Consider the following 24916-nt stretch of genomic DNA (forward strand, 5'->3'; position numbering starts at 1 on the left):
TTCATATTGAACCACCAAAATCCGATAATTTCAAGATCCAGTAGGATCTTGGATCAGGAAACAAACTGGCCCAGAGTTTGCAAGGAGGGTTTCTGATTTTAAACCTCATATAAACCTCACATAATCCTTTGGCCTTATGTTAGCCAAGAGTCAAACCACATATCCAGGCATTTCCAAAGATAAAGATAGACTTTTCCCAGTCCAGTTGCAAATTCTACACAAAATCCAGTAATTGAAATTACAAAGGATAGTATTTCAAATATATCTTAATCTGGATGACCCAAGGACTTTTTAATTAATTAATTAATTTATTTTTTTGGGGGGGGGATAGATGTAGAAGACTGAGGAAATATGAAGAATTCTGTTTTGAAATGCTAATGTAAGTTGCCTATTAGATCATCAAGTAGAAATTTCAGAGACATGAAATTGGAGGTCCAAGAAGTCAAAGCAAAAGTTAATACATTAAGGAGTTCTCAGCCAGTAGTTAGTATTAAAAGGATGGGCCTGGATAGGATAATCTTGAGTATGAGTGTAAGCAAAGAAGAGGAGAGAGCTGTGGACTGAGCCCGGGGGCACACCAACATTCAGAGTTGAGGAAGAGGTAGAAGATCTAGCAGCAGAGACTGAGAAGGAATAGCTGATGACATAGAAAGATTACAAAAGAGTATTCTTATTTTTTTTTTCTGGAATCCAAGCAAAGAAAATGTTTTCAAGGGGCCCCTGTGTGGCTCGTGGGGGTAAAGCCTCTGCCTTCAGCTCAGGTCATGATCTCAGGGTCCTGGGATCGAGCCCCGCATCGGGCTCTCTGCTCAGCGGCAAGCCTGCTTCCTTTTCTCTCTCTCTCTGCCTGCCTCTCTGCCTACTTGTGATCTCTGTCTGTCAACTAAATAAATAAAATCTTTTTTTTAAATTTTATTTATTTATTTATTGGACAGAGAGAGATATCACAAGTAGGCGGAGAGGCAGGCAGAGAGAGAGGAGGAAGCAGGCTCCCTGCTGAGCAGAGAGCCTGATGTGGGGCTTGATCCCAGGACCCTGAGATCATGACCCGAGCTGAAGGCAGAGGCTTAACCCACTGAGCCACCCAGGCGCCCCTAAATAAATAAAATCTTAAAAAAAAAGAAAATGTTTTAAAAATCAGACAGAAAAGAATAAATGCCATATGGTTTTACTTATATGAAATCTAAGAAACAAAACAAATAAGCAAACAAAAAAACCAGAAACAGACTCATAAATACAGAAAACAAACTGGTGGTTGCTGGAGAGGAGAAGAGTATGGGGACAAGCAAAATAGTAGAAAAGGATTAAGAGGTACAAACTTCCATTTATAGTATAAATGTCACAGAGATAAAAGATACAGGATAGGGAATATAGTCAATAATATTGTCATAACTTTTTTTTTGTCATAACTTTTTATATGGTCATAGGTGATAACATTGTGGTAAGCATTTTATAATATATTTACAATTATACATTATATACATTAATACATAATACATTTATACATAATATATATATTTATACATAATATATATTTATAATATATTTATTATATAAGTGCCATAGCACTTATATAATATCTCATATATATTTCATATATATCCATATATATCTCATATATATTTCATATTTCATATATATATTTCATATATTTCATATTTATCCATATATCTCATATATAATACATCTCATATATAACTGTCAAATCAATACATTATATACCTAAACTAATATAAAATTGTATGTCAACTATACTTCAATGAAAAAATAAAGCAAAAAGAAAGTATTTTAATAGGGCATGATCCATAGTACTAAATGCTATTGATAGGTTAAATAAGAAGAGGATTGATAATTGAGCCTTGGAGCTGGCAACATGTAATATACTGATAACCTTGAGAGATATGGTTTTAAAGCAGTGTCTGAGTCAATATCTTGACTGGAATGAGTTTGAGAAAATAGAAGGAAAAGAGATGAAACAACACTTTCAACCATATTTGCAGAGAAATATGGCAGGAAGGAAATGTAGGGTTTAAAAAAAAAAAAACCTTCGTTTTTGTCTGGGAAATACAGAATTGCTGTGTCTATGGAAATGATCCAGTACAGAGGGTAAAATTGATGATGTAAGAGGGGTAGGTGACAGTGAGAGAAACAAAGTCCTTGAGAAGATGAATGCAGAGAGGCTATCACAGGTGTAGAGTTTGGCCTTTGATTGGTGTTAATCCAACAGTTGATCCACTGTAATGAAAGGACAGACAGATGACAGTAATAGCTAACAGCTCTTGCATTTGCTATGTGTTTTAAGTGCATTACATTTGTTAACTTCTTCAAAACTCCACAATAACATGGTGAAGTAGATACATTCTTATCCCTGTCATATCAAGGAAAACATGATATGGTGATGTTTAACCATTTGTCTGAGGTCACACATCTAGTAAGTGTAGAGTAAGGCAAAGTAGAGTAAGGCAAAGCTATGGTTTGAAGACAGGCAGTTTAGCTCCAGAGTTCACTTGCCTATATTGCCCTTCAAGAAACAAGTAGATTGATGGATTTTTATGGTAAGTGCTAGTAGGAACTCTCATCTGATTCCTTCTTCTTTCTTGGTGAAATAATGAGCAAAATTATCAGGTGAGTGTAAGGAGAAGAAACTGTTAAATTAACGACAGGAGAGAAAGGGTGAAGGAGTTATTTAGGAGAATGTTGAGAGGGTTTTCACTAGAGTACAAAAGGGTTTTCAGGGAGTTTTAAGGACCTATTTGAGATTTGGGATCATGATTTTAAAGTGAGACTAGTGCGCATGGTGTGCCTTTTTCTCCAGCTGCTGTCACCAAACAGGATTATATACCAAAAAGTTAGAGAATGGAGTATAACCAAGTTGTGGTTTGGGCAGGCTGGCTGGTGAATAGAGAAGGAAGCAAGGGCAATAGAGACATATGTCAGGGTTGACTATAGTATTTAAACTCAGTAAGGAAAACATAAAGATATTTGTGAGTTTGCAAGAAAAATTCCAGTCAAGGGAATAGAATTTCCAGTAGGCTTTGGACAGTTAGGTCTATATCTAAGATATAGAAAATATAAATTTAAAATAATTCTCAATATTTTGCATCACATATATATGTATATATATATATAAATTATACATATAATATATATATTTTAAAGATTTTATTTATTTATTTATTTATTTATTTTTAAAGATTTTATTTATTTATTTGACAGAGATCACAAGTAGGCAGAGAGGCAGGCAGAGAGAGAGGGGGAAGCAGGCTCCCTGGGAGCAGAGAGCCTGATGCGGGGCTCGATCCCAGAACCCTGAGATCATGACCTGAGCTGAAGGCAAAGGCTTAATCCACTGAGCCACCCAGGCGCCCCAAGATTTTATTTATTTTTTTGACAGAGAGAGAGATCACAAGTAGGCAGAGAGGCAGGCAGAAAGAGGGAGAAGCAGGCTCCCCGCTGAACAGAGAGCGGGGCTCGACCAGGACCCTGAGATCATGACCTAAGCTGAAGGCAGAGGCTTAACCTGAGTCACCCAGGAACCCCAATACTTTGCATCACTTTTTTTTCTCTTTTGTGAAAGTGTTTCCTAAATGCATCAATATGAAAGTTTTCTAATTTTCATCTGCTGATAGTTTGGAGATATTTCTACTATATACACAATCCCTGGAACGCCTGGGTGGGTCAGTCAGTTAAGTGTCCAACTCTTGGTTTCAACTCAGTTCATGATCTCATGGGTTGTGAGATGGAGCCCCAAGTCTGGGATCCATGCTCAATGTGGAGTCTGCTTGAGATTCAATCTCTCTCTCTCTCTGCCCCTCCCCCCATTCACAAGCACTCACACACTCTTTCTTTCTCTCAAATAAATAAACTTTAAAATAAATAAATAGCAAATAAATAAATACAATCCTTGAAAAAGGAAGTCATTATTAATAGCTCTTTATTTTATTTATTTATTTTTTAAAAGATTTTATTTATTTATCTGACAGAGAGATCACAAGCAGGCAGAGAGGCAGGCAGAGAGAGAGAGGAGGAAGCTGGCTCCCTGCTGAGCAGAGAGCCCGATGCAGGGCTCGATCCCAGGATCCTGAGATCATGACCTGAGCCAAAGGCAGCGGCTTAACCCACTGAGCCACCCAGGCGCCCCTTAATAGCTCTTTATTAAGGCCAAAGCTAGCTGGTTAATTTGAGGCTAGATAAAAGATGAATACCCTGGGCACCTGGGTGGCTCAGTGGGTTAAGCCTCTGCTTTCGGCTCAGGTTGTGATCTCAGGGTCCTGGGACTGAGTCCCGCATCGGGCTCTCTGCTCAGCAGGGAGCCTGTTTCCCCGTCTCTCTCTGCCTGCTTCTCTGCCTACTTGTGATCTCTCTCTGTCAAATAAACAAATAAAATCTTTAAAGAAAATTAAAAAAAAAAAAGATGAGAACTCTAACCCTATCCAATCAGTGCTAGGGTTCACTTAGTTCCAACTGATTTTCCCCCATACAGACTGAGATCTATGGTCTATGGACTGTTTGTGCCTCCTCAAAATTCATATGTTGAAACTCTAATCCCTGATATGGTTATGGTTTTTGGAGATGCAGCCCTTACACCAGACACCAGATCTGTTGGCACCTTAATCTTGGACTTCCTAACCCCAGAACTGTAAGAAATAAATATATGTTGTTTAAGGCATAAGGCTATGGTAATTTTTTAGCATCCTAAGCTAAGACACCATGCTCATAATGCTGGGGAGGAAAGAAATAAGTTCACAGATATCTGGCTTCTGAATTAAGTATCTATAAGACGAAGAGGTAGCCAGTAATACCTCTTACATCTCTTAGCAATGGAATTAAACTAAAAAAGCTCATGCCTTTCTTTTTTCCTCTACTTTGATAAATCCAATTGGCTTATAAAGGGATTCCTTCTGTTATCCTAGTTAAGCTCCTGACCCGAGAAAAAGGGTGAATATGCATTCGTTTCTTGCCAGGACAAGTGCAATAGATTTCTAATCTTTCTTTGTGCTTTTCATTATGAACCTTCACTCCAACTCCAGTCCATTCTCTTCATCAAAGTTAAAGCGATCTTCTCAAAGTGTGGTATTAGGTCATCTCACTCACACCTCTGCTTAGAAAACTCAAGGGGCCCCCACTGCAGTTAAAATAAAATCCAAGGTCTTTACAAAGTCTTATTTGACTTGATCCCCAGCCACGTCTTCATATATTCCACCATCCTACTTACCTGCCAGGCTTCAGCCATGTTTGCCTTGCTTCTGCCCACAGGACCACCTCATTTACTTATGCTTGCTCCTTTAGGATTTCTCTTTCTCCCAGGTGTTTTGTATGTTTTGCCTCTTCAGGTACAGTTCAAATGTTACTGTCTTGGAAAAGTTATTCAGACTGTCCAGTCTCAAGTACCCCTCATCTTCCCCACTATTTCCTATCCTATTACTCTTTGTTTTCTTCATTACATTTATCACAACCCAGAAACCTCTAATTTATATGTTTATTGCCCATCTTTGTCCACTAAATGCAGCATCTTTGAAAGAAGATACTGTGACTATACCTGATATTCCTGGAACACTCTAGGTGCTCAATAAATACGTGTGACCTTCCTGAGAAAGGAGTGGGGAGAGAAAACACCATCGTGTCCCACCTGGCTATGGATTGGCTTGACATCATGCATATCACTTGAATCATATTTTATAATGAAGAAAGAATGAAAGAGTAACATCACAAACAATTGAAGGAAGGAGTATTTTTTTCTAGTTTATTTTAGCTGCTTTTGAAAATATCAGCTACTTTTTTTTTTAATTTTAGGAAATTACAAAAGGTAAATAATTTGCAGAGGCTACAGGTCAGCCCTCCATACATTTATTTGTACATGCACTGTTAAGAGACTTATTACAATAGCTGTCACACAGTTCCCTGCCCTCGAAGACCTCACATTATTTTTGCTATAAGTGAAGACAAATATCAAAAAGATGACACAAATAAAATGTCATATAAATAATTGCAACCTAAAAATTATTTTTGTACTCCCGACTGATTTGGGATCTAAAGTCTACCAGGGGAAGTTCACGTGAGGGTCACAACTGAATAGTGACTTTAAGCAAATAATTTTTCCTCTCTAGTCTTTACTTTCCTTTACTATAAATTGAGAAACTTTCTAGCTCATATTCCTTCTCCACTCCAAGATCGTATGATTATACAAGGTACACAAACTATCTCACGTATAAATAAAAATGAATGTCTATTAATTTATCTGACAAAATAATAATTTACAGAATGAAAAATAATTTATTTGGTAGACCCAGTATATATGTTCTCAAACTAACAAAATGTGTATTTCTTTAAATTTTGAAAAATAAATTAAGGTAAATTCTGAATATAATGGTAAGATAAATCAGAACTAGACTATGATTTGGCTAATTGAATTTAAATTTAAAAATTCCAAAAAAAAGAACAACGCTATTAATAAAAATATTTTGGCCATCTTTTTTTTCCCTCGCTGTTTCCTATATTATCTGAATAGATAATTAAATGAATGGATAGTGTTTTAGATAAAATAAAATATTTACAAAGACCTTTATGTATTTGAATGTAAGAAAAGGATTTATATCAACAATCAAAGAAAAAGACTTGAAGCAACAGATAAGAATACCCTGCAGTTGTTTTTATATTCCATTCCAAAGTTACTTTTCTTTCAGAGTCCAGTCTTGGAAGTAATCCAATCACGATAAGCAGTCACTCGTGTGTAAACACCTGGCTTATTCTTTTTAGCGCATCCATCACCCCAGCTTACTATTCCAACAAGGTGCCAGGTATTTCTAGAGTCCGGGTAAGCTAGTGGTCCACCAGAATCATTCTAGAAGAAGATAGGAAGACATGTTTCTTGCCCCATTAAAGAATTTCCTTTTACTGTTTCTCTGGATTTATCAAAAGCCCCTGGGCACTGAAAATAGTTTACCCTCTTTTGGGCTCAGAACTGTAGAACTTGGGTTTATTCAAAACCCTGGGCAACTACAAACCAAAATATATTGCCTATAGCTGCCATACGTCAGATTGGACAGAGCAGACTTTATATGAGTTCAGCCTTGACTATGGAGAAAATGATGCATAATAAAGCGTGAAGAATGGGGGAAGTGTGCACATGCGAGACCTCCTGCTGCATCTTTGGATAAGGAAGAGGTAGCATTCTATTGTGCAGATTTCCCAGAAAATAGGGCCAAATTTATTGTATTACCAGGTAAGTATTGTCCTTGGTATGGACTCCTAGACTAAAAACTCAATGAGAGCAGGGATTTTGTTCACCAGTGCATCCCCAGCATCTAGCCTGGTGTCGGATACATAACTGGGATCAATAAATATCCATTATGTGGATCAATATAAGCTACTCTATGGAAATCATTTACACACACAAAAATTTTGTGTTGACAAAAGCTTCCATTTAATTAGTACTTTGGGAGAAAATGAATTGATGTGTCTACACATACCTGACAAGCGTCAGCTTTTCCTGACATAAATCCAGCACATAGCATTTTATCAGTCACTGTGCCCGATAATGCATGCGGAGCGTTACAGACTTCATTGTCAATAATCTTCACAGAGGCTTGCTGAAGTATTACTGGAAGGGGACCTAAAGGCAATAAATTCTGTGTATTATGAAGATCTTAACTTTGTGGAGACAATAAACATACATAGAATAAAGCAGATTCTTTTGGTCAGCAAGCACCAGGCCAGTCGCAGCATAGACTGGTCCCTTTCTGGTGTTTTTTGCTGCTTCACACATAATTCCAACTTTTCCAATTCTTAACTCCCAGAGGTATTTTAGAAATTGAAGACAATTTGGCCCCACCCCTTGATTTTCTTTTTGATATATTTACTGACTGATTAATTGCATGAGAGAGTGATTGATTGATTGTTTAAATGATTATTCCCATGAAGCTATTACTTTTTTACAGAAAAACTTACCATTCATATAAAGTGTTCCCCATCCTGTAACTACAACAGTGGCATTTTCTGAGAGCTTCATTTTGGCTTCAGGAAGACAAATCCTATGAACATACTTTGTAAAAGAGACTTCTTCAGCAAGCTGCACAAGGGCAATATCATTATAAACCCCAGGGCTGCTATAATTTTCATGAAGAATAATGTTTTGGACTTTCTGTGTCATATATGGTTTATTTACTACTGTTCCAAAGTTGACGGTCCAATCATCTGAATTATTTTTCCTGAAAGACATAATTTAATTAAAATACATGCAGTTTTTGAGCAATAATGGTGTCTATAGTGGTTATTACCTCATAACTGTAAAGCACAAGGCTCCCAGCCTACACAAGAAAGTACCATATTTTTATTTTTAAGGATGTCTTTTTTTTTTTTTTTAAAGATTTATTTATTTATTTGACAGAGATCACAAGTAGGCAGAGAGGCAGGCAGAGAGAGAGAGGAGGAAGCAGGCTCCCTGCTGAGCAGAGAGCCCGATGCGGGGCTCCATCCCAGGACCCTGGGATCATGACCTGAGCCGAAGGCAGAGGCTTTAACCCACTGAGCCACCCAGGTGCCCCTTTAAGGATGTCTTTGACACAGAGATATGGCAAATAAAACAGTGCTAAAGACTATTAGATCTGTCAGATTTCTGCAAATCCTCCTAGCTAGAGCCACGGATGTTTTCTGCTACTAAAACCCCACCCAGTTTCTGAGCATTTGACGTAGGTAGGAGTCATATGAGTAGCCTCAGTGGATGGGGCCCAGAATCACTCTTACTGCCAAACACTCTGGGTTCCAAGAGCCCGTGGCAGGCTCTGGACATCTTTGTACATAAGAAAATTGTCATTTGTTCTTACCCAATCACCCTATTATTAAGTGCATTTTGGCTTCTAATTTAAATTTTCTGACTATTTCTACAGTTCTTCACTGAAACTCTTTCTCAATTTAAGACCTAACTTCCTGTTTAATTTTTCTCATCTTCCCTCAAAATGTCAGTTGCTGTTTTTGTTTTTGTTTTGTTTTGTTTTTAATTTTCAAAAACTTGATGTAGTGGCAACACTCTTCAATCCTTCTCCCGTTCTGAAACTTTCGGTGACTGCCCACACTCAATATGATTCTTAAACTCTGCTCCCTTAGAATCAATTCAGTCTCCACCTCCTGAGACTTATATTTAAGAGATCTGGTGTGATACTGAAGGACCCATACTTTTTTTTTTTTTAAAGATTTTATTTATTTATTTGACAGACAAAGATCACAAGTAGGCAGAGAGGCTGGCAGAGAGAGAGAGGGAAGCAGGCTCCCTGCTGAGCAAAGAGCCCGATGCGGGGCTTGATTCCAGGACCCTGGGATCATGACCTGAGCTGAAGGCAGTGGCTTAACCCACTGTGCCACCCAGGCACCCCAGGACCCATACTTTTAACAAGTCCCCTGGGTGGTCTCCTGTGTATCGACTACCTTTTGAAAATTGCTTCAGAGACAGATCCTGCAACCATCCTTTATAAAGGAGACTTTTTCAGGAAGTTAGCAACTGGTCAACTAGAAATGTGCCCAATCAATACAAGAAATTTCCCAGAGTGAATTTTCTAATGTTTATTTTAACAAACCTTCTCTACTTCAAATTGTTCTTTTTTGTTTGCTGTCTATGGAATACAACCTGTGTTGTTCCACCTCAATGCATCTGAAGAAGGTGCTTTTCCAAATCCAAAAGGCGTATTGCTCTTTCCCATCTACCTACCCCATCAATCAAATCTTTTATCTATAGGGTCCAGGTTAATCTTACATCTTCATCTCTCAGCTGAATATGCTCACCTTCTTCATCAAATTTTCACAGAACTAATTGTCTTGTTGTAAGTGTGGATCTTCTACACTATACTGATTAATACCTTTAATATATCACATTTAAATATTTTCAGTTAGATAGTAAACACCTGGAGGACAAGGCAAATAAGCATGTAGTAACTGGAATCAGACATACCTGGCATCACATTCAATTTCTGTTAATTTAATAACTGTATGAACTTTGCCAAGTTACGTCACCATTTCATTCAGACCTAGTTTCTTCACCTTTAAATAGATTAAATTATACCTTCTGTACAGAATTATTGTTATGATTAAATAAAATGTAAATGTAAATAAAGCACTGAATGTCAGGCCCAAGTAGCTATTCTCAAAATGTGAATTACTTCTATTCACCTTTTCCTCTTTGACAAATTAATTTTTTAAAGCTTTATTTATTTATTTTAGAGAGAGAGAGTGAATGTGCACAAGCGTGGGGGTGGGTAGAAGGAGAGGGAGAGAGAAATTTAAGTAGACTCTGTGCTGGGCCTGGAGCTTGATACAAGCTCCCACCCCACCCTGGGATCACAACCTGAGCAAAATCAAGAGTTGGCTGCTCAACCAACTGTGCCACCCATGCGCCCCTCCTCTTTGACAAATTTAAATGCTTCGGCTGCCTTTCAGGTATACAGGTAATTATACATTTCATTTGGCTTTGGTGAATGTTCACACATTTAGATCAGTCCCCACAGATGACCCAAATAGGCCCGCACCCAGAATCCTACAGTTAGTCAGAATTTTGCACTTACTTAGCAAAGCAGTGAGCTGCAGATAATAGCCACCGGCTGCTGATCAGAGATGCCCCACAATAATGTTGACCTTTCCATTGCATGCTGGCTTGCCATGGCCATGCCCCCACCAGGGTGTTTTTCCCATTCACAATTCGGTTGCCTGGTATGATACTGTTGGATGATATTCCACAACCTAAAGAAAGGATTTATTTACATAGGAGGAGCTATCTTTGATTATTCCTTTTTTTTTGAGAGTCTTTTTTCTTTTAAATTTTATTTGTTTATTTGACAGAGAGAGAGATCACAAGTAGACAGAGAGGCAGGCAGAGAGAGGGAGAAGCAGGCTTCCCACTGAGCAGAGAGCCAGATGTGGGACTAGATCCCAGGACCCTGAGATCATGATCTGAGCTGAAGGCAGAGGCTTAATCCACTGAGCCACCCAGGTGCCCCACTGAGCCACTCAGGTGCCCCTCTTTGATTATTCTTGACAAGAAATACATCTTAAAGCATAACTTGAAGCCCTTCAGTTATTGTCCAGCAGCTACTAAGCAATGCTGTGTCTTTCCTAGAATGTACTGGGATCATGGTACCTGACTCCATCTTGGCTTGGATGACTTTTACTTATACTTTTTTCACTCTTGAGCATCTTTTGATGACTTTTATTTTATCTATTTGTTATAATTCTCATCTCTCCCACTAGACTGCAAATTTCTTGAAGGTGGAGACTTTATTTCATTATGTCTGTAACTCGTACAGCATATGAAGCGCTATCCATAAAGTCCCATGTAGATAATAAATACACCATTGAGTGAATGAATGCATGGGTATATCTTGTGTGCAACATGATACTCTAAAAAGAATTCATTTAAAAGATTTCAGAACTATTTTTTATCTTATAATAAATGTATTTGATATAGCCTACTTTTATATTTTCTTACTATCCTAAGTTGTCTTTTTTCCCTTCAGTCTTTTTTAACTTACTCAGATATTATATTTTTCACTCATGATTACATTCTTTGAAATCAGTTCTCATCCTTTGGACAACTCCTTACAAATGTTAAAATTCAAAGGCCAGTGTTTTTCCAAAGAAATTCCAGATATATATCTAGTATATCCAATAATTTAGAAAGATTACTTAATGGACTAGTTAATGATATATTTCAAGACACTTTTTAGAATAATGATAGGGAAATATTTGTGAATGTTAAATATATTATAGTTTCTAAACTTACAGTTGTTGGTAAGTATTTCAACATTAGCCTTGCTGATTTCTGAAATTAAAAAAAATAAAATTAGTAAAATATAGTCAAGCAATTATTTTTAATCTAGGAACATACATGCTACCTTCCTAGCCCAATTAACTATTCAGACTAGTTCACATATCAGTTAACAACCCTTTTCCCTCCTACTTTCTATATTTTGACCATCTCTACACATATCTACCAAGTAGTATAGGACAGGGGAAAGGAAATATAAAACAGAGCTCTCAATTTTGTTATAGTTGTAGCAAAATATTTACTGAGGTGAGAAGCTGACATTCTCACTTAAAGAGGGACTGGGAATTAATTACCTTTGGATTTTTTTCCTTATGATAATTCTCATCTCTCTGAAAATGCTCAAAGTTATCTACAAACAGAAAAATTCTAATTAAAATTTTATTTCATTGGGCCTCTCATCTTTAGAGTCATCTCATTTCTGTGACTGAATTATGAAATTTTGTGAATTTAACTTAAATTCAAGTCTCTTTTCTGTTAGTAAGAGACTTAATTCTTTATTTTTATTATTATATTTTTTAAAAGATTCACCCATTTATTAGAGAGGGAGAGAAACAGTGTAAGCAGGGAGAGGGGCAGAGGGAGAGGGGGAGGATCTCAAGCTAACTCCCTGCTGAACATGGAGCCTCATGAAGGGCTTGATCTCACAACCCTGAGACCATGACCCAAGCCAAAACCAAGATCAGATTCTTAACTGACTGAACCACCCAGGTGCCCCTAGGAAAAGACTTTAGAGACAAAAAGAAAGAACAGGGAACTACAGGAAGACCCATCAACAAGTGATGACTAAACCCCTAGGGCATAGAGGGGCAGCCTTCCTTCCCAACAGCTACCCACAGAGCAATTGTGTTGTTCTTTTGAGAAACTCTAGTTTAAATTCACTTGGTCCACTGGTGACAAGGATTGTGAGGCAAAGGAGCTATAACTGGAAATTGTCAGCCTTGATAGACTTCAAGTACACTAGGACCAACTCTCAGTCCGGAAAACCACAAAACTGAGCTCTGAAATACATGCTTATTACCTAACAGGCCTTTAACAATCCAGATGAGAGATTCAAGACCTTTGCAGGATCTTCAAGATCTTTACAGACTTCACTTCTACATGTACTGGGGCGAAATAATTTTGTTCCCTTGTTTTCTAGGAAATTATTCCAGACAATTTTTTTCTGTTAGTATCATTCCCATTCTTTCACAAGTAGCAGTGAGAATTCCCTATCTCCAACTTCCCTCTTACGCAGCAGTCTCCACACTAAATGATCAAGTAAGTCCTAAATCTGTTTCCTATAATGAGATCCTGACAAGAGTAGAGGGGAGGAATAATGCTTCAATTAGAGTCCTTCACTTCCTTTTTCATACAAAAACGTGAAACCTTCCAAGCTCAAGTATATGCCCACACTTTAGCCTTCCTTCTTATCACTCTTCAAATATTTTTATAGCATTGCCCCTTTCATGCCAACTCATTGGTAAGAGTACCAGAATTTAAGAAGTATATTTTTCTTCCCAAAGCAAATTCCTGAAACTTCTGGTTCATTTTTTCCTAGCACTTTTTTTTCAAAGAGCCGAAAAACCCAAGTACAGAAAATAATGGAAATAAGTGAAATACCTATGAGTCTCATGGAAGTAGGGACTGCATTCCATAATGCCATGTTGTCTTTCAATATCTGATGAAAGATAGCTTCAACTTCAGTCTTCATGCTATCCCTCTTTGCTGGAGGAAATTTGAATGTCAGCTGGAACTGTACACTTGAGCCATTGGAATCAGGACTAGAAAAAACAGAAATGTTCTAGTTTGCTGTTTCTTGATTTTTGTAAACATTTTGTGAACACATTGAATTTCCTATATTTTGTCATATTTCCTTTACATGTGCTAAAGAACAATACACAGATATTGTCTCAGTATGTATAAAGGGTAAGGGTCTGTAAAAATCTTCTGACTGGTTCACAGGTATTGGTCATGGAATATGTGAATTACAAACTAGAAATCAGAGTATTTCGAACACATGTGAGAAACAGAGTATTGGTCAACAAATGATTGATTTAAGATTTTATTAAAACAGTAAAAACCATATCTTGTGCAGATATTTTCTAATAACTTTAGAAAAAGAGATAAATGCAGGACCAGGAACCATTTGAAAGATAACTCCTAACATATATTCAGGAGCCGGTACTAAGCTTCTCCCTATAATTTCTTATACATCTCTATGCCAATATAGCTGTACAATGAGAAATCTCAGAAAGATAACTCTAAAGCATAAAGAGAATATCCACTATCTGTATATTAATTACATTCTTTTTATTAATTAGAAAAGAGATTAATTCATTTGGGAAGAGTTTCAAAACAAGTCACAATTTTTTAAAATACCCACAACTTCTATTTTCAATAGAAAGTTTTTGCTTGTAAGTAGGTTAGTTGATTGGTTTTCTGGCCAGCTGGAATTTTTTGTTTTGTTTTGGAAGTTCAGAATTTCCCCAGAATGGATATTGGCAATTACCAAATTATAAGTATCCTCTTGCTTTATCACTTATCCCCTGTGCTCTATGATACCCTCCTCCCTGAATCCCTCTTGACCATCAGCATACTCAAGCATACTTCAAAGTCCTATTTAGACAAATTTTATCTTAAATGACACTAAAATTCACTTTGCTTCACAGTCATTATAATGATAGTGATTACTAAAGAGACCAAAAGAAGGTTATTTTAGGAAAGGTATGGCCAGATGGATGTGAATGGGAGAAGAGGAAGCTAGTAGGTTAGTAGCAAAACAACCAGATGGGACTCTTTTTTTCACAGAGTTAAAATTATCTTTCATCATAGCAGTCAGTTAGGACTGGCTGCTACCAATAGCCTTACAATTACCCTTCAAGTGTAGGGATTACATATTTGTACAGAACAGTTCTTATTCTGAACAGAAATTTGTTAATTGCAATGACATTTTAATTTATGGGTCTTTCTTTCTTTTCTTCATTTCTTTCTTTCCTTCTTTTTTTCTTTCTTTTCTTTCCATCTCTCTCTCTTTCTATTTTTTCTATTGTTCTTATTTAAAACCATGGCTGATGTGACATATCATCTACCTTCCCTTCCATAAGATCCTGATGGAATTTGCACTTACAGAATTTTGATGACCTGAGAGTTGATATATTCTTTATATATACTCGAATTTTGAAAAGCCTCCAACATCTGTCAAGAGAAAGAAACAAAGTGGCCACCATATCGGTTTCAATCAAATTTATTATAAAATTATTAAAAGAAATCTCTGACTTACTTTAGTCTCTATATTTTTGCTCAGATCTGTGCTGGATTGTGAAGCTCCGTTTTCACAACTATCATTGTATGTAACTCCAGAAATATGAAAATCACCTTGGTAATAGAAAATCTTTCCTGTGAAACAAAATAATACTCAAAGAATTTTAAAATAACAAATACCCTCAAATCCCTCCATATCTTTGTCTCGAAATTAACATTTGACCCAGATTTTTAAATAATCAGAGGGAGGGAGAAAGACAGTGGAAAGCAATGAAAGGGAGTGAATATCCACTCATTCTAGAAATGGCAACCCCCAGCTTTCATGAAGTGATACTCCTCCTTTCTTCATATGATAATAGATGTTACTGCCCTATTAAAGCCAGGAATATCCTTAGGATCCACCTCAATACAGCAATCCAGGCAGTCAATAACAATCCACCTGAGTGTGCACTAGAGATGAAACCCATTTTTCATATGCAATCTAAATTCTCATAATAGTGATTACCCAATTACTCTTTCTAAGCACTTCTGATATGGAAATATTCTGATAAGGAAATATTACAAACATTCCCCTTCACTCTGTGGATGATCTACACCCTCTTATAATATTTCTTCTGCCTCATTGTCTATCAGCCTGCTTTCTATTCCTTGTAGTCATTCCTTGAGGAATTCGCACTGCCCTTCTACTTCCCTCCAGTATATGGTGGCTGGCGTTTGGTGAGCATCACAAGGTCTCACATTCTCCATTCTGTCTGGTCCCTGAATATAAATGGCTTTACCTAATATATTAGGCTACTGCAATTTAAAACAGGACAGGGGGCGCCTGGGTGGCTCAGTGGGTTAAGCCGCTACCTTCGGCTCAGGTCATGATCTCGGAGTCCTGGGATCGAGCCCCACGTCGGGCTCTCTGCTCAGCAGGGAGCCTGCTTCCTCCTCTCTCTCTGCCTGCCTCTCTGCCTGCTTGTGATCTCTCTGTCAAATAAATAAATAAAATCTTTAAAACAGGACAGGCCTAGAGGTAGTTCTTCCACATCATGCATGTACTTCTAAAAATAGGAAAAAGCCATTTGCAAAGATGTGGATGGAACTAGAGGGTATTATCCTAAGCAAAATAAGTCAATCAGAGAAACACAATTATCATGTGATCTCACTGATATGTGGAATTTAAGGAACATAACAAAGGATCTTAGGGGAAGAGAGGAAAAAATAAAACAAAATGAAACCAGAGAGGGAGACAAAGCATAAGAGACTCTTAATCATAGGAAACAAACTGAGAGTTGCTGGATGGGAGGGAGGTGGGAGGATGGGGCAACTGCATGATGGACATTAAGGAGGGCAGGTGATATAATGAGCACTAGGTATGACTGATGAATCACAGATTTGTACCTCTGATTAACTGAACTGAATTAAAATAAAAATATTTAAAAAATAAGATAAATAAAAATTGGAACTAATATAAAATAGTATCCTGTTTTGGTTAAGCAATTAGCCATTCATATATTTTGAGAACAATAGTAATTTTGATCCATTTAAAAAAGTACCAGGGGACCTGGATGGCTCAGTCAGTTAAGTGGCTGCCTTTGGCTTGGGTCCTGATCCCAGGGTTCTGAGATGGAGCCCTGCTCTCTGCTCAGTGGGGAGTCTGCTTTTTTCTTCTCCTTCTGTTTGCTGTTCCCCCTGCTTGTGCTCTCTCACACTCTCTCTCTCTCTGTAAAATAAAATCTTTAAAAAAAAAAGTACCACATAATCTCTAAGGAATGCTAATAATAGGGTTTAAAAAATATGATCTCTGAGCTGAAATAATTCATTATCCTGGAAGTCAGGAATATCATTTCAATCTAAGATATGAGAGACTGTGGACTCTGAGAAACAAATGAAGGGTTTTAGAAGGGAAGGGGGTGGGGAATGTGTTGGCCCAGTGATGGGTATTAAGGAGGGCACATATTGCATGGAGCACTGGGTGTTATATGTAAACAATGACTCTTGGAACACTGCGTCAAAAACTAATGATGTACTGTATGCTGACTAACATAACATAATAAAATAAAAAATAAAAAAATAAGATAAAATAAAATAAAAACTAGTTTCTTATCTTTCAGTGGTCTCCTATATTTTTCCTCATGGCAAGTGGTATATATGAAAATCAAATACTAGGTTCTAAGAAGTTACCTAAGGTCTTTCTGAAAGAATAATGCATATGAAGTTAGAGGAGCTAGTTTAAATCCTCCCACAAATTGGGTATGCATGTTGGTATATCACTTTAGCTTTCTGGACATTTTTTTCATTAATCACAAAGACTAAATTGCAAAAATAAACTCCAAGATTCTCTTTCTTAGCATGTCATGCTTTTGATCTATGAAGTCTATCATCAAATAGAAGAGCAAACAACTAGAATCTGCTAATTTTGTGTTACATCCAGTATGCTGGACTTGGGTATTTACAGAGAGGCAGATTTCTCTCTCTTTTTTTTTTTTTTAGGAAACTATTTTATTTTATCATATAGATATTATTTATTATTTGAGGGAGAGAGAATGTGTGTGTGTGTGTGTGTGTGTATGAGAGAGAGAGAGAGAGAGAGAACTCTTGCACAAGTCGGGGGAGGGGCAGAAGGAGAGGGAGAAGCAGGCTCCAAGGACCCTGATGTAGGACTCTATCTCAGGACCCTGAGATCATGACCTGAGCTGAAGGCAGACCCTTAACCAAGTGAACCACCCAGATGTCCCAGGTAGGCAGATTAATTTGTCAAAAGTCATACATATCATGCCCATATTTAAAGAAACCATGATGTTTAGATATGTGTAGTTATATTACTGGAAAATCAGATTGATTTGAGGTGCAATTTTTTAGTTTATTTTCCCTTGCTTATTTTTATAAACTGAATTGTCCCCCTAGAATTCATATGTTGAAGCCCTAACCCCCTATGTGGCTATATTTAGAGATATGGCCTTTAGCAAGGTAATTAAGGTTAAATCAGATCATAAATCAGGTCATTAGGTTAAATCAGAAACCAATAGAACTGATAGCCTTATAAGAGGAGATATAAGAGAATGATCCTTCTTTCTCTCTCCTGAAAATTACCCCCCAGCCCCATATACCACAGAAAAAAAGGGCATGTGAAGCTATAGTAACCCTGCTGGCATGCTGATCTTGGACTTCCAGCCCTCAAAACTGTAAGAAAATAAATATTTGTTGTTTTAAGACACCTAGTCTATGGTATTCTGTTATGGCAGCTTGAGCTGAATAATACAATTACTTAGATAAATTGAATGGGAATCTATCTGTATCCTACACTGTGGTCTATAAAATCATAATCATAATTAAATCAAAATAATAATATAAAATCATATCATAATTAAAATCATAATTGTACAGACATAGCAATGATCAGTATTTAGATAGTAATCTGTCCATATCCCGAGGTTTATAATAAAATCTATATTTTAAGATAGAAATATATTTTACCACCTTTATAAAACATTGCTTTAGACCTATGGGTTGCAACACTATCTATTTATTAGAATATCTACAGAGCTTCTAAAAAGCATACATGGGCAGGCCCTGCCCCAGTTTCACTGAATCAGAAAACCTAAGGGAATGGTCACTTCTTTGGAAGAGCTCCATAGGTGATTCTGAGAGGAAGCCAGGGTTTAGAACTACTAAATAAACTATCTGAAGGATTTATCAATTGTTTATAAATGTCTGTGTAAGCTTTTCGAAATAGTTTTGTTAAATAAAATTGTTAAGGAAGAGCTGAATCAGTCCTTTCTAGAATAATGATCCTTGTGGAATATTAATCTGAGTTAATCCAAGAAGTAGAAAGTGAAAAATAATGTCTTGAAAACAATAGACATATTCAGAGAGAGAGAAACTAATTTCATACCACTTGAATGAGAGATTATTCTAGGTGTCATCCAACTTAAGTTGCTCTTAGTATTAACAAAGATTGTATTCATTCCTAATTCTGAATTCCAGAGCAAATCCATCTTTCAGACTGACTCCAGACAACCTTTACACGAGTTTTGAAAGTGTATTTTTATTGCACAAGGAACCTAGTTCAATTAACTTAATTACAGGTAATAGAAGTCCATCTAGCCTTGTATTTGAAATTATAGGTGGTTAACCATGTAGAAAAAGTCAAGGGAAAATTTTCATCCCACACATGTCCTGCTTGAGCCAGGATGTCTGCAGTTCTCCCTTTTGCACCACTCCAGTCCATGAATGCATGGTTTCTCCAGAAGAAAAGACTTATTAAAATACAAATTATATTTTGGAAGGATAACTAATTAAGCTACTGGGCTTCTTCACAGGGCTTGATTTGGTAAACTTGGAGCAAATTTCCTTAAGGGGAAATTATATAATGAACATTATTTTTTAATGAGCAGAATCAAACAGAGGACAGAAGGATCCAGACTACAGAGTTCAGGGGTCGAGACAGCAGGCAAGAGATGGTATGCATACCTTACCCATTTGAAGGACAAGTTCTGAAGTTTGAAACCAAGATGGGTAGAAAAAAACATAAGGCACTTGGGTGGCTCAGTTTGTTAAGCACCCAACTCTTGGTTTTGGCTCAGATCATGATCTAATGGGTGGTGAGATCAAGCCCTACCTAGGGCTCTGTGCTCAGTGGAGAGTCTTCCTGAAGACTCTCTTCCTCTGTCCTTCCCCCAATGTACTCTCTCGCTCTCTCTCTCTCTCAAATAAATACATCTTTAAAAGAAAAAAAAAGATGGTTAGGGAAAACAAAGGAGAGGCCAGGTTGAAGAAAAAGCTGGAATTTGTATTAGGAAAATGCATCCTATGCTTCATTATTGTATAGGGTAATATATTTCAGAGAAATAAAACAGAAAAACTTATGATAAAGTAGAATAATACACTTGAATGCTAAGGTCTGGGTTTATGTTCATCTATGACACTTAAAAGCCTATAATAATAAGCACTTTTCATTTCTCAATCTTGATTTTTTGCATGTGAAAACAGTGATAGTAGTAAAACTTACCCTCCCTAGCTCAAAGAATTATCATGAGGATCAAGTGGAATAATGGGTGTCAAATTTCTTTGAAAATATTAAATAGCTTCACAAATTTAAGGTTTTATTTTTTTAAAAGGTAAAAATAATTTGGAATACCAAGATTTCTGATTGTGGTGTTAACAAAGATTTTTAAGATAAGATTAAATTTATAAAAACATACAGTCACTTCTACTATCTACCGTTAGATGAGAATCTTTGTGGATGAAAGACCTAAATGTGAGACAGGAATCCAACAAAATCCTATAGGAGAGCAGCCTCTTTTACCCCAGCTGCAGCAACTTCTTGTTAGAGATGTCTTCAAAGGCAATGGAAATGAAAACAAAAATGACCTATTGGGACCTCATCGAGATAAAAAGCTTTTGCACAGCAAAGGAAATAGTCACCAAAACTAAAAGCCAACCTATAGAATGGGAGATGTTTGCAAGTGTCTTATCAGATAAAGGGCTAGTATCCAAAATCTTTAAAGAATTTATCAAACTCAATACCCCAAAAACAAAAAATCCAGTCAAGAAATGGGCAGAAGACATGAACAGGCATTTCTCCAAAGAAGACACATGAACAAAGGCTCAGCATCACTTGGCATCAGAGAAATACAAATAAAATTACAATGAGATACTGCCTCATACTGGTCAGATCAGCTATAATTAACAACTCAGGAAACAACAGATGTTGGTGAGGATGCAGAGAAAGGGGAACCCTCTTTCACTGTTGGTGGGAATGCAAACTGGTGCAGCCACTCTGGCAGACAGTATGGAGATTTCTCAAAGTGTTGAAAATAAAGCTACCCTATGACCCAGCAATTGCACTTTTAGGTATTCATCCAAAGGATACAAACACAGTGGTTCATAGGGGCACATGCACCCCAAAATTTATAGCGGCAATGTCCATGATAGCCAAAATATGGCAAGCACTCAGATGTCCATCGACAAATGAATGCATAAATAAGAGGTGAGATATATAGATAGATATAGATAGATATAGATATAGATATAGATATCGATATCGATATTTCAGCCATCAAAAAAAGAATGAGGGGCGCCTGGGTGGCTCAGTGGGTTAAAGCCTCTGCCTTCAGCTCGGGTCATGATCTCGGGGTCCTGGGATCGAGCCCCGCATTGGGCTCTTTGCTCGGTTGCTCGGTGGGGAGCCTGCTTCCTCCTCTTTCTCTCTGCCTGCCTCTCTGCCTACCTGTGATCTCTATCTGTCAAAAAAAAAAAAAAGAATGAAATCTTGCCATTTGCAATGACATGGATGGAACTAGACAGTATTATGCTCAGCAAAATAAGTAAGTCAGAAAAAGATAAATATGATATGATTTCATTCATATGTATAATTTAAGAAATAAAACAGATGAACATAGGAGAAGGGAAGAGAAAATAAGACAAAAACAGAGAGAGAAAAGCCATAACAGTCTCTTAACTATAGGAAACAAACTGTGGGTTGCTGGAGGGGAAGTGGGTGGGGGGGGTGGGGTAACTGGATGATGCACATTAAGAAAGGCCCTTGATGTAATGAGTACTGGGTGTTATACGCAACTGATGAATCAATAAACTATCTCTGAAACTAATAATACACTGTATGCTAATTAAATTGAACTAAAGTTTTATTTAATTAATTAATTAATTTATTTATTTTTAAAGATTTTATTTATTTATTTGACAGACAGAGATCACAAGTAAGCAGAGAGGCAGGCAGAGAGAGAGAGGAGGAAGCAGGCTCCCTGCGGGGCAGAGAGCCCAATGTGGGGCTCGATCCCAGGACCCTGGGATCATGACCTGAGCCGAAGGCAGAGGCTTTAACCCACTGAGCCACCCAGGTGCCCCTGAACTAAATTTTTTAAAAAGATGATACATTAGTGGTTTATCCATTGCTATTTAGCAATTATATCTTAATAACCAGAATTGAGCCAAGAAGAGTAGGGATTTCCAAATTTTTAGATATATTTACTAAAAGATATAACAATTCAACTACTAACCTATTGCATAAGCTCCTTTATTGACAATGCATTTTGGCCTCAAAAATATTGAAATTTTCAGTTTTGTCCATACTCTCATAGTTGGTAATATGTTACAGAGTGGCTCAAGGAGGCATTTGATTCAAAAAAATTTATAAACCTTGGTATTAAATAATAGAGAATTATTACATTGAAATAACAGTAAATAGATGAGAAATTTTCCATGAAAAAATTTAATTATTCATGTTTCTTACCAACATCTAAAAATAAAAGGAGATTTAGTAGCAAGGTGAAAATGAAAAATAGGCAATACTGACCAACTGCCAGAAAATGAACAAGAAGACCAATAGTTATTCCCAAGATTGCTGTCACTCCAAGGAAAATAAAGATCACCATCCATGCTGACCAAGATCTTCTCTGGGAGGATATGCCATACCTATAAAAGGAAAAAAAAATGGTTCAAATCAGATGATAGACATTCTAAATTTACCTGGCTCTCCTTCAACTCATATAACATAATATATAATTTATGAATAGGTACTCATTTCAGCATGAAGCATAGAAGCCTTAAACATCTCAAAGAGGGTACACCCTAATGCTCATTCATTAAACAGATCCTATTTGAGTACTGTGTTGGCTTCTGGGGATATTGTAGTGAGCAAGATTCACTTCAGAGATGCATGGTTTCTCTGAAGAGAAATTGATTTGCTCTTTTTATTTATCTAAAGCAGGTTATAAAATACTAGGTGTGGTCTGATTGTATTTTTGCCTATAATCATACCATGTATACAGACATATATAGATTTATAAACAAATATATAATATAACCATTTGTCAGTTTTAATTAAATGTGAGAAGAAATACCATGATGCCAACCTCAGTTATCCCGTAACTGCTGTTATGTTATAAGATTATAGGTAGAGTTTTCTTTTTTGTTTACTTTTTTTCCTAACTCTATTTTCTAATGTTTCTATAATAAACATGGATTATTTGAGTCACATAAATTAAGAGGTAAGTTTCATAATCATTAAAGCTAATTAATTAGATGAAAAATAATCAGAAAATATGGTGACTTGGCATCACCCAAATGGAGTGGTCTAGAGTTATAATTAGATCTAATGGTTACCCTCAGTCTAATCTATATAAAGTTTGGACACTAGTTATTTATCATTCATATTTTAAAAGACATGATGTCATGAAATTGCTGATTTGGAGAAAGAGCTTTAACAAGCACTCATAAAATTCTGATTTCAGGGGCATTTGGGTGGCTCAGTCAGTTAAAAGTCTGCCTTCAGCTCAGGCCATGATCCTTGGGTCCCGGGATGGAGCCCTGTACTGGGATCCCTGCTCAGCGGGGAGCCTGCTATTCCATCTCCTTCTGCCCTTCCTCACCTGCTCATGCTCATTCTCTCTCTCTCTCTCTCAGTTAAATAAATAAAATCTTTAAAAAAAAATCTGATTGCAAATTTCAAAGTAGCTTAAGCAGCTTCCTCAATCTTTCATATTCTGTATCACCTAAAACAAAACTTGTAAAACAGAGGAGTTTATAATCAGGGGATATATTTGGCACATTAGATATTCCCTATGAATATGAGAATCTTTTTGTTTTGATCCCTCGAGAACCAGTTTATTTTTAGATAGAGAAGTTCCTTTAAAAAAACAAATATTACCTTATGACACAACTGTACAACTCCACCCAGTTTTATTCCCTCTCTGCTCTGTTCTCTATTCTTAATCCTACCTCTTCTTCATACCCCTTTGATGACTTGTTAATTAGTGTTTTCCAGAACCAGAATTATTTGTCAAAGCTCCTCAAAGAAACTCCCTATTTCAGATGCATTCCATGTATGCTTTCATACCGGAATCCTGCTGCTTAATCTCATCCTCAGAGCAGAGCCATTCAGGTATTGTGTTTTTTACACTAGATGAATCACACTTCAAAAGGAGTATGCAATTAAGGTAATTAATAGCTATTTAGAACCCAATGACTATCTGATAATAAATCTTTTCAAATAAGTAGAAATGTTTACTGTGATACTGAGGTCTCAAGTTTGTTTTGGATTAGCCAGTCGTAACGTAGTCTGGTAGCTTAGTCTTTCTGAAATGTGCAAATTAATTTGAAGGACTTTTAACATTATGTACCCCGAATAATGACTCTAAAGTTGCTGAAATGGTTTCTATATAAGTAATCACCAGATTACAGTTTATATTTCTTTGGAAGCTTCTTTTAGAAGCTCTGGGAAGTGCTAGAGAATACAGTTTGTTAACAATAGCACTGATGCTTTTTTCCCTTTCATTATGAATTTCTTCCTATTATAAATAAGGATATACTTTTATATCTAAAACATCATAGTTGTTTATGTTTTATTCAACCCTTCCTCTAGTAACTGTGATGCATGGACTCTAGGAATTGATTATTATTTTTGAATAATAGCTGAAATTATTGAAATGATGTTTTAAATATTTTTAAAAGTTTCCATTCATGAAACAATTTACTTTCTCACTTAGCAGATTAATTTTGGCCTTTTTTTTTTTTAAACAGAAATCTGCTTTCCAGAATGAACTCATTTAACAAACAAAACAGGTTAAAAATTAATCTTCAATGAATTTAACCAGCTCCATACACTTAATTAAACTATAACTGCCTCATTTTTGTATTGAATCTAATTCAAGTAAGGGCTTGTCACTCTTCTGGCATAATCAAACATTTCCCTTAATCAAATCACAATAATAATGTCAATAAAAATAATGGTAACTTCATGATTCACAATTTTAAAGCATCAATTTTACTAATTTATCCCTATAGTCTATACCGGGTATTATTTCCTAGATTAGATTTTCTTACAACTACCTTCTGATATTGCATTAGCAGTTAAACTACAAA

The 24916-nt window shown here is 36.5% G+C and overlaps 1 protein-coding gene across 1 annotated transcript; it reads right to left on the reverse strand.

Annotated features, from left to right (window-relative positions):
• Positions 1–6679: 6679 nt before the first annotated feature.
• Positions 6680–23784, reverse strand: LOC125094190 (transmembrane protease serine 11B-like). The gene is made up of 10 exons (XM_047719863.1): positions 23774–23784; positions 22350–22468; positions 15069–15184; positions 14916–14983; positions 13409–13569; positions 11765–11803; positions 10551–10725; positions 7948–8207; positions 7470–7612; positions 6680–6841 (listed from the first exon to the last, which is right to left on the reverse strand). The coding sequence occupies exons 1-10, from the start codon at positions 23782–23784 to the stop codon at positions 6680–6682; spliced, it is 1254 nt and encodes a 417-aa protein (XP_047575819.1).
• Positions 23785–24916: the final 1132 nt, after the last annotated feature.

Source organism: Lutra lutra, chromosome 2 (assembly GCF_902655055.1).
Source record: "Lutra lutra chromosome 2, mLutLut1.2, whole genome shotgun sequence".
NCBI lineage: Eukaryota > Metazoa > Chordata > Mammalia > Carnivora > Mustelidae > Lutra > Lutra lutra.

Bases quoted from the DNA above. Each gene is read 5' to 3' on its own strand.
- LOC125094190 (XM_047719863.1), bottom strand. The intron at 15,185-22,349 runs GTCAGTATTGCC...TTTGTTTCACAG, and splicing joins TGTTCATTTTCTGGCAGTTG to GAAAGATTTTCTATTACCAA. The intron at 8,208-10,550 runs GTAAGTGCAAAA...TATGTCTTTCAG, and splicing joins GCAGCTCACTGCTTTGCTAA to GAAAAATAATTCAGATGATT.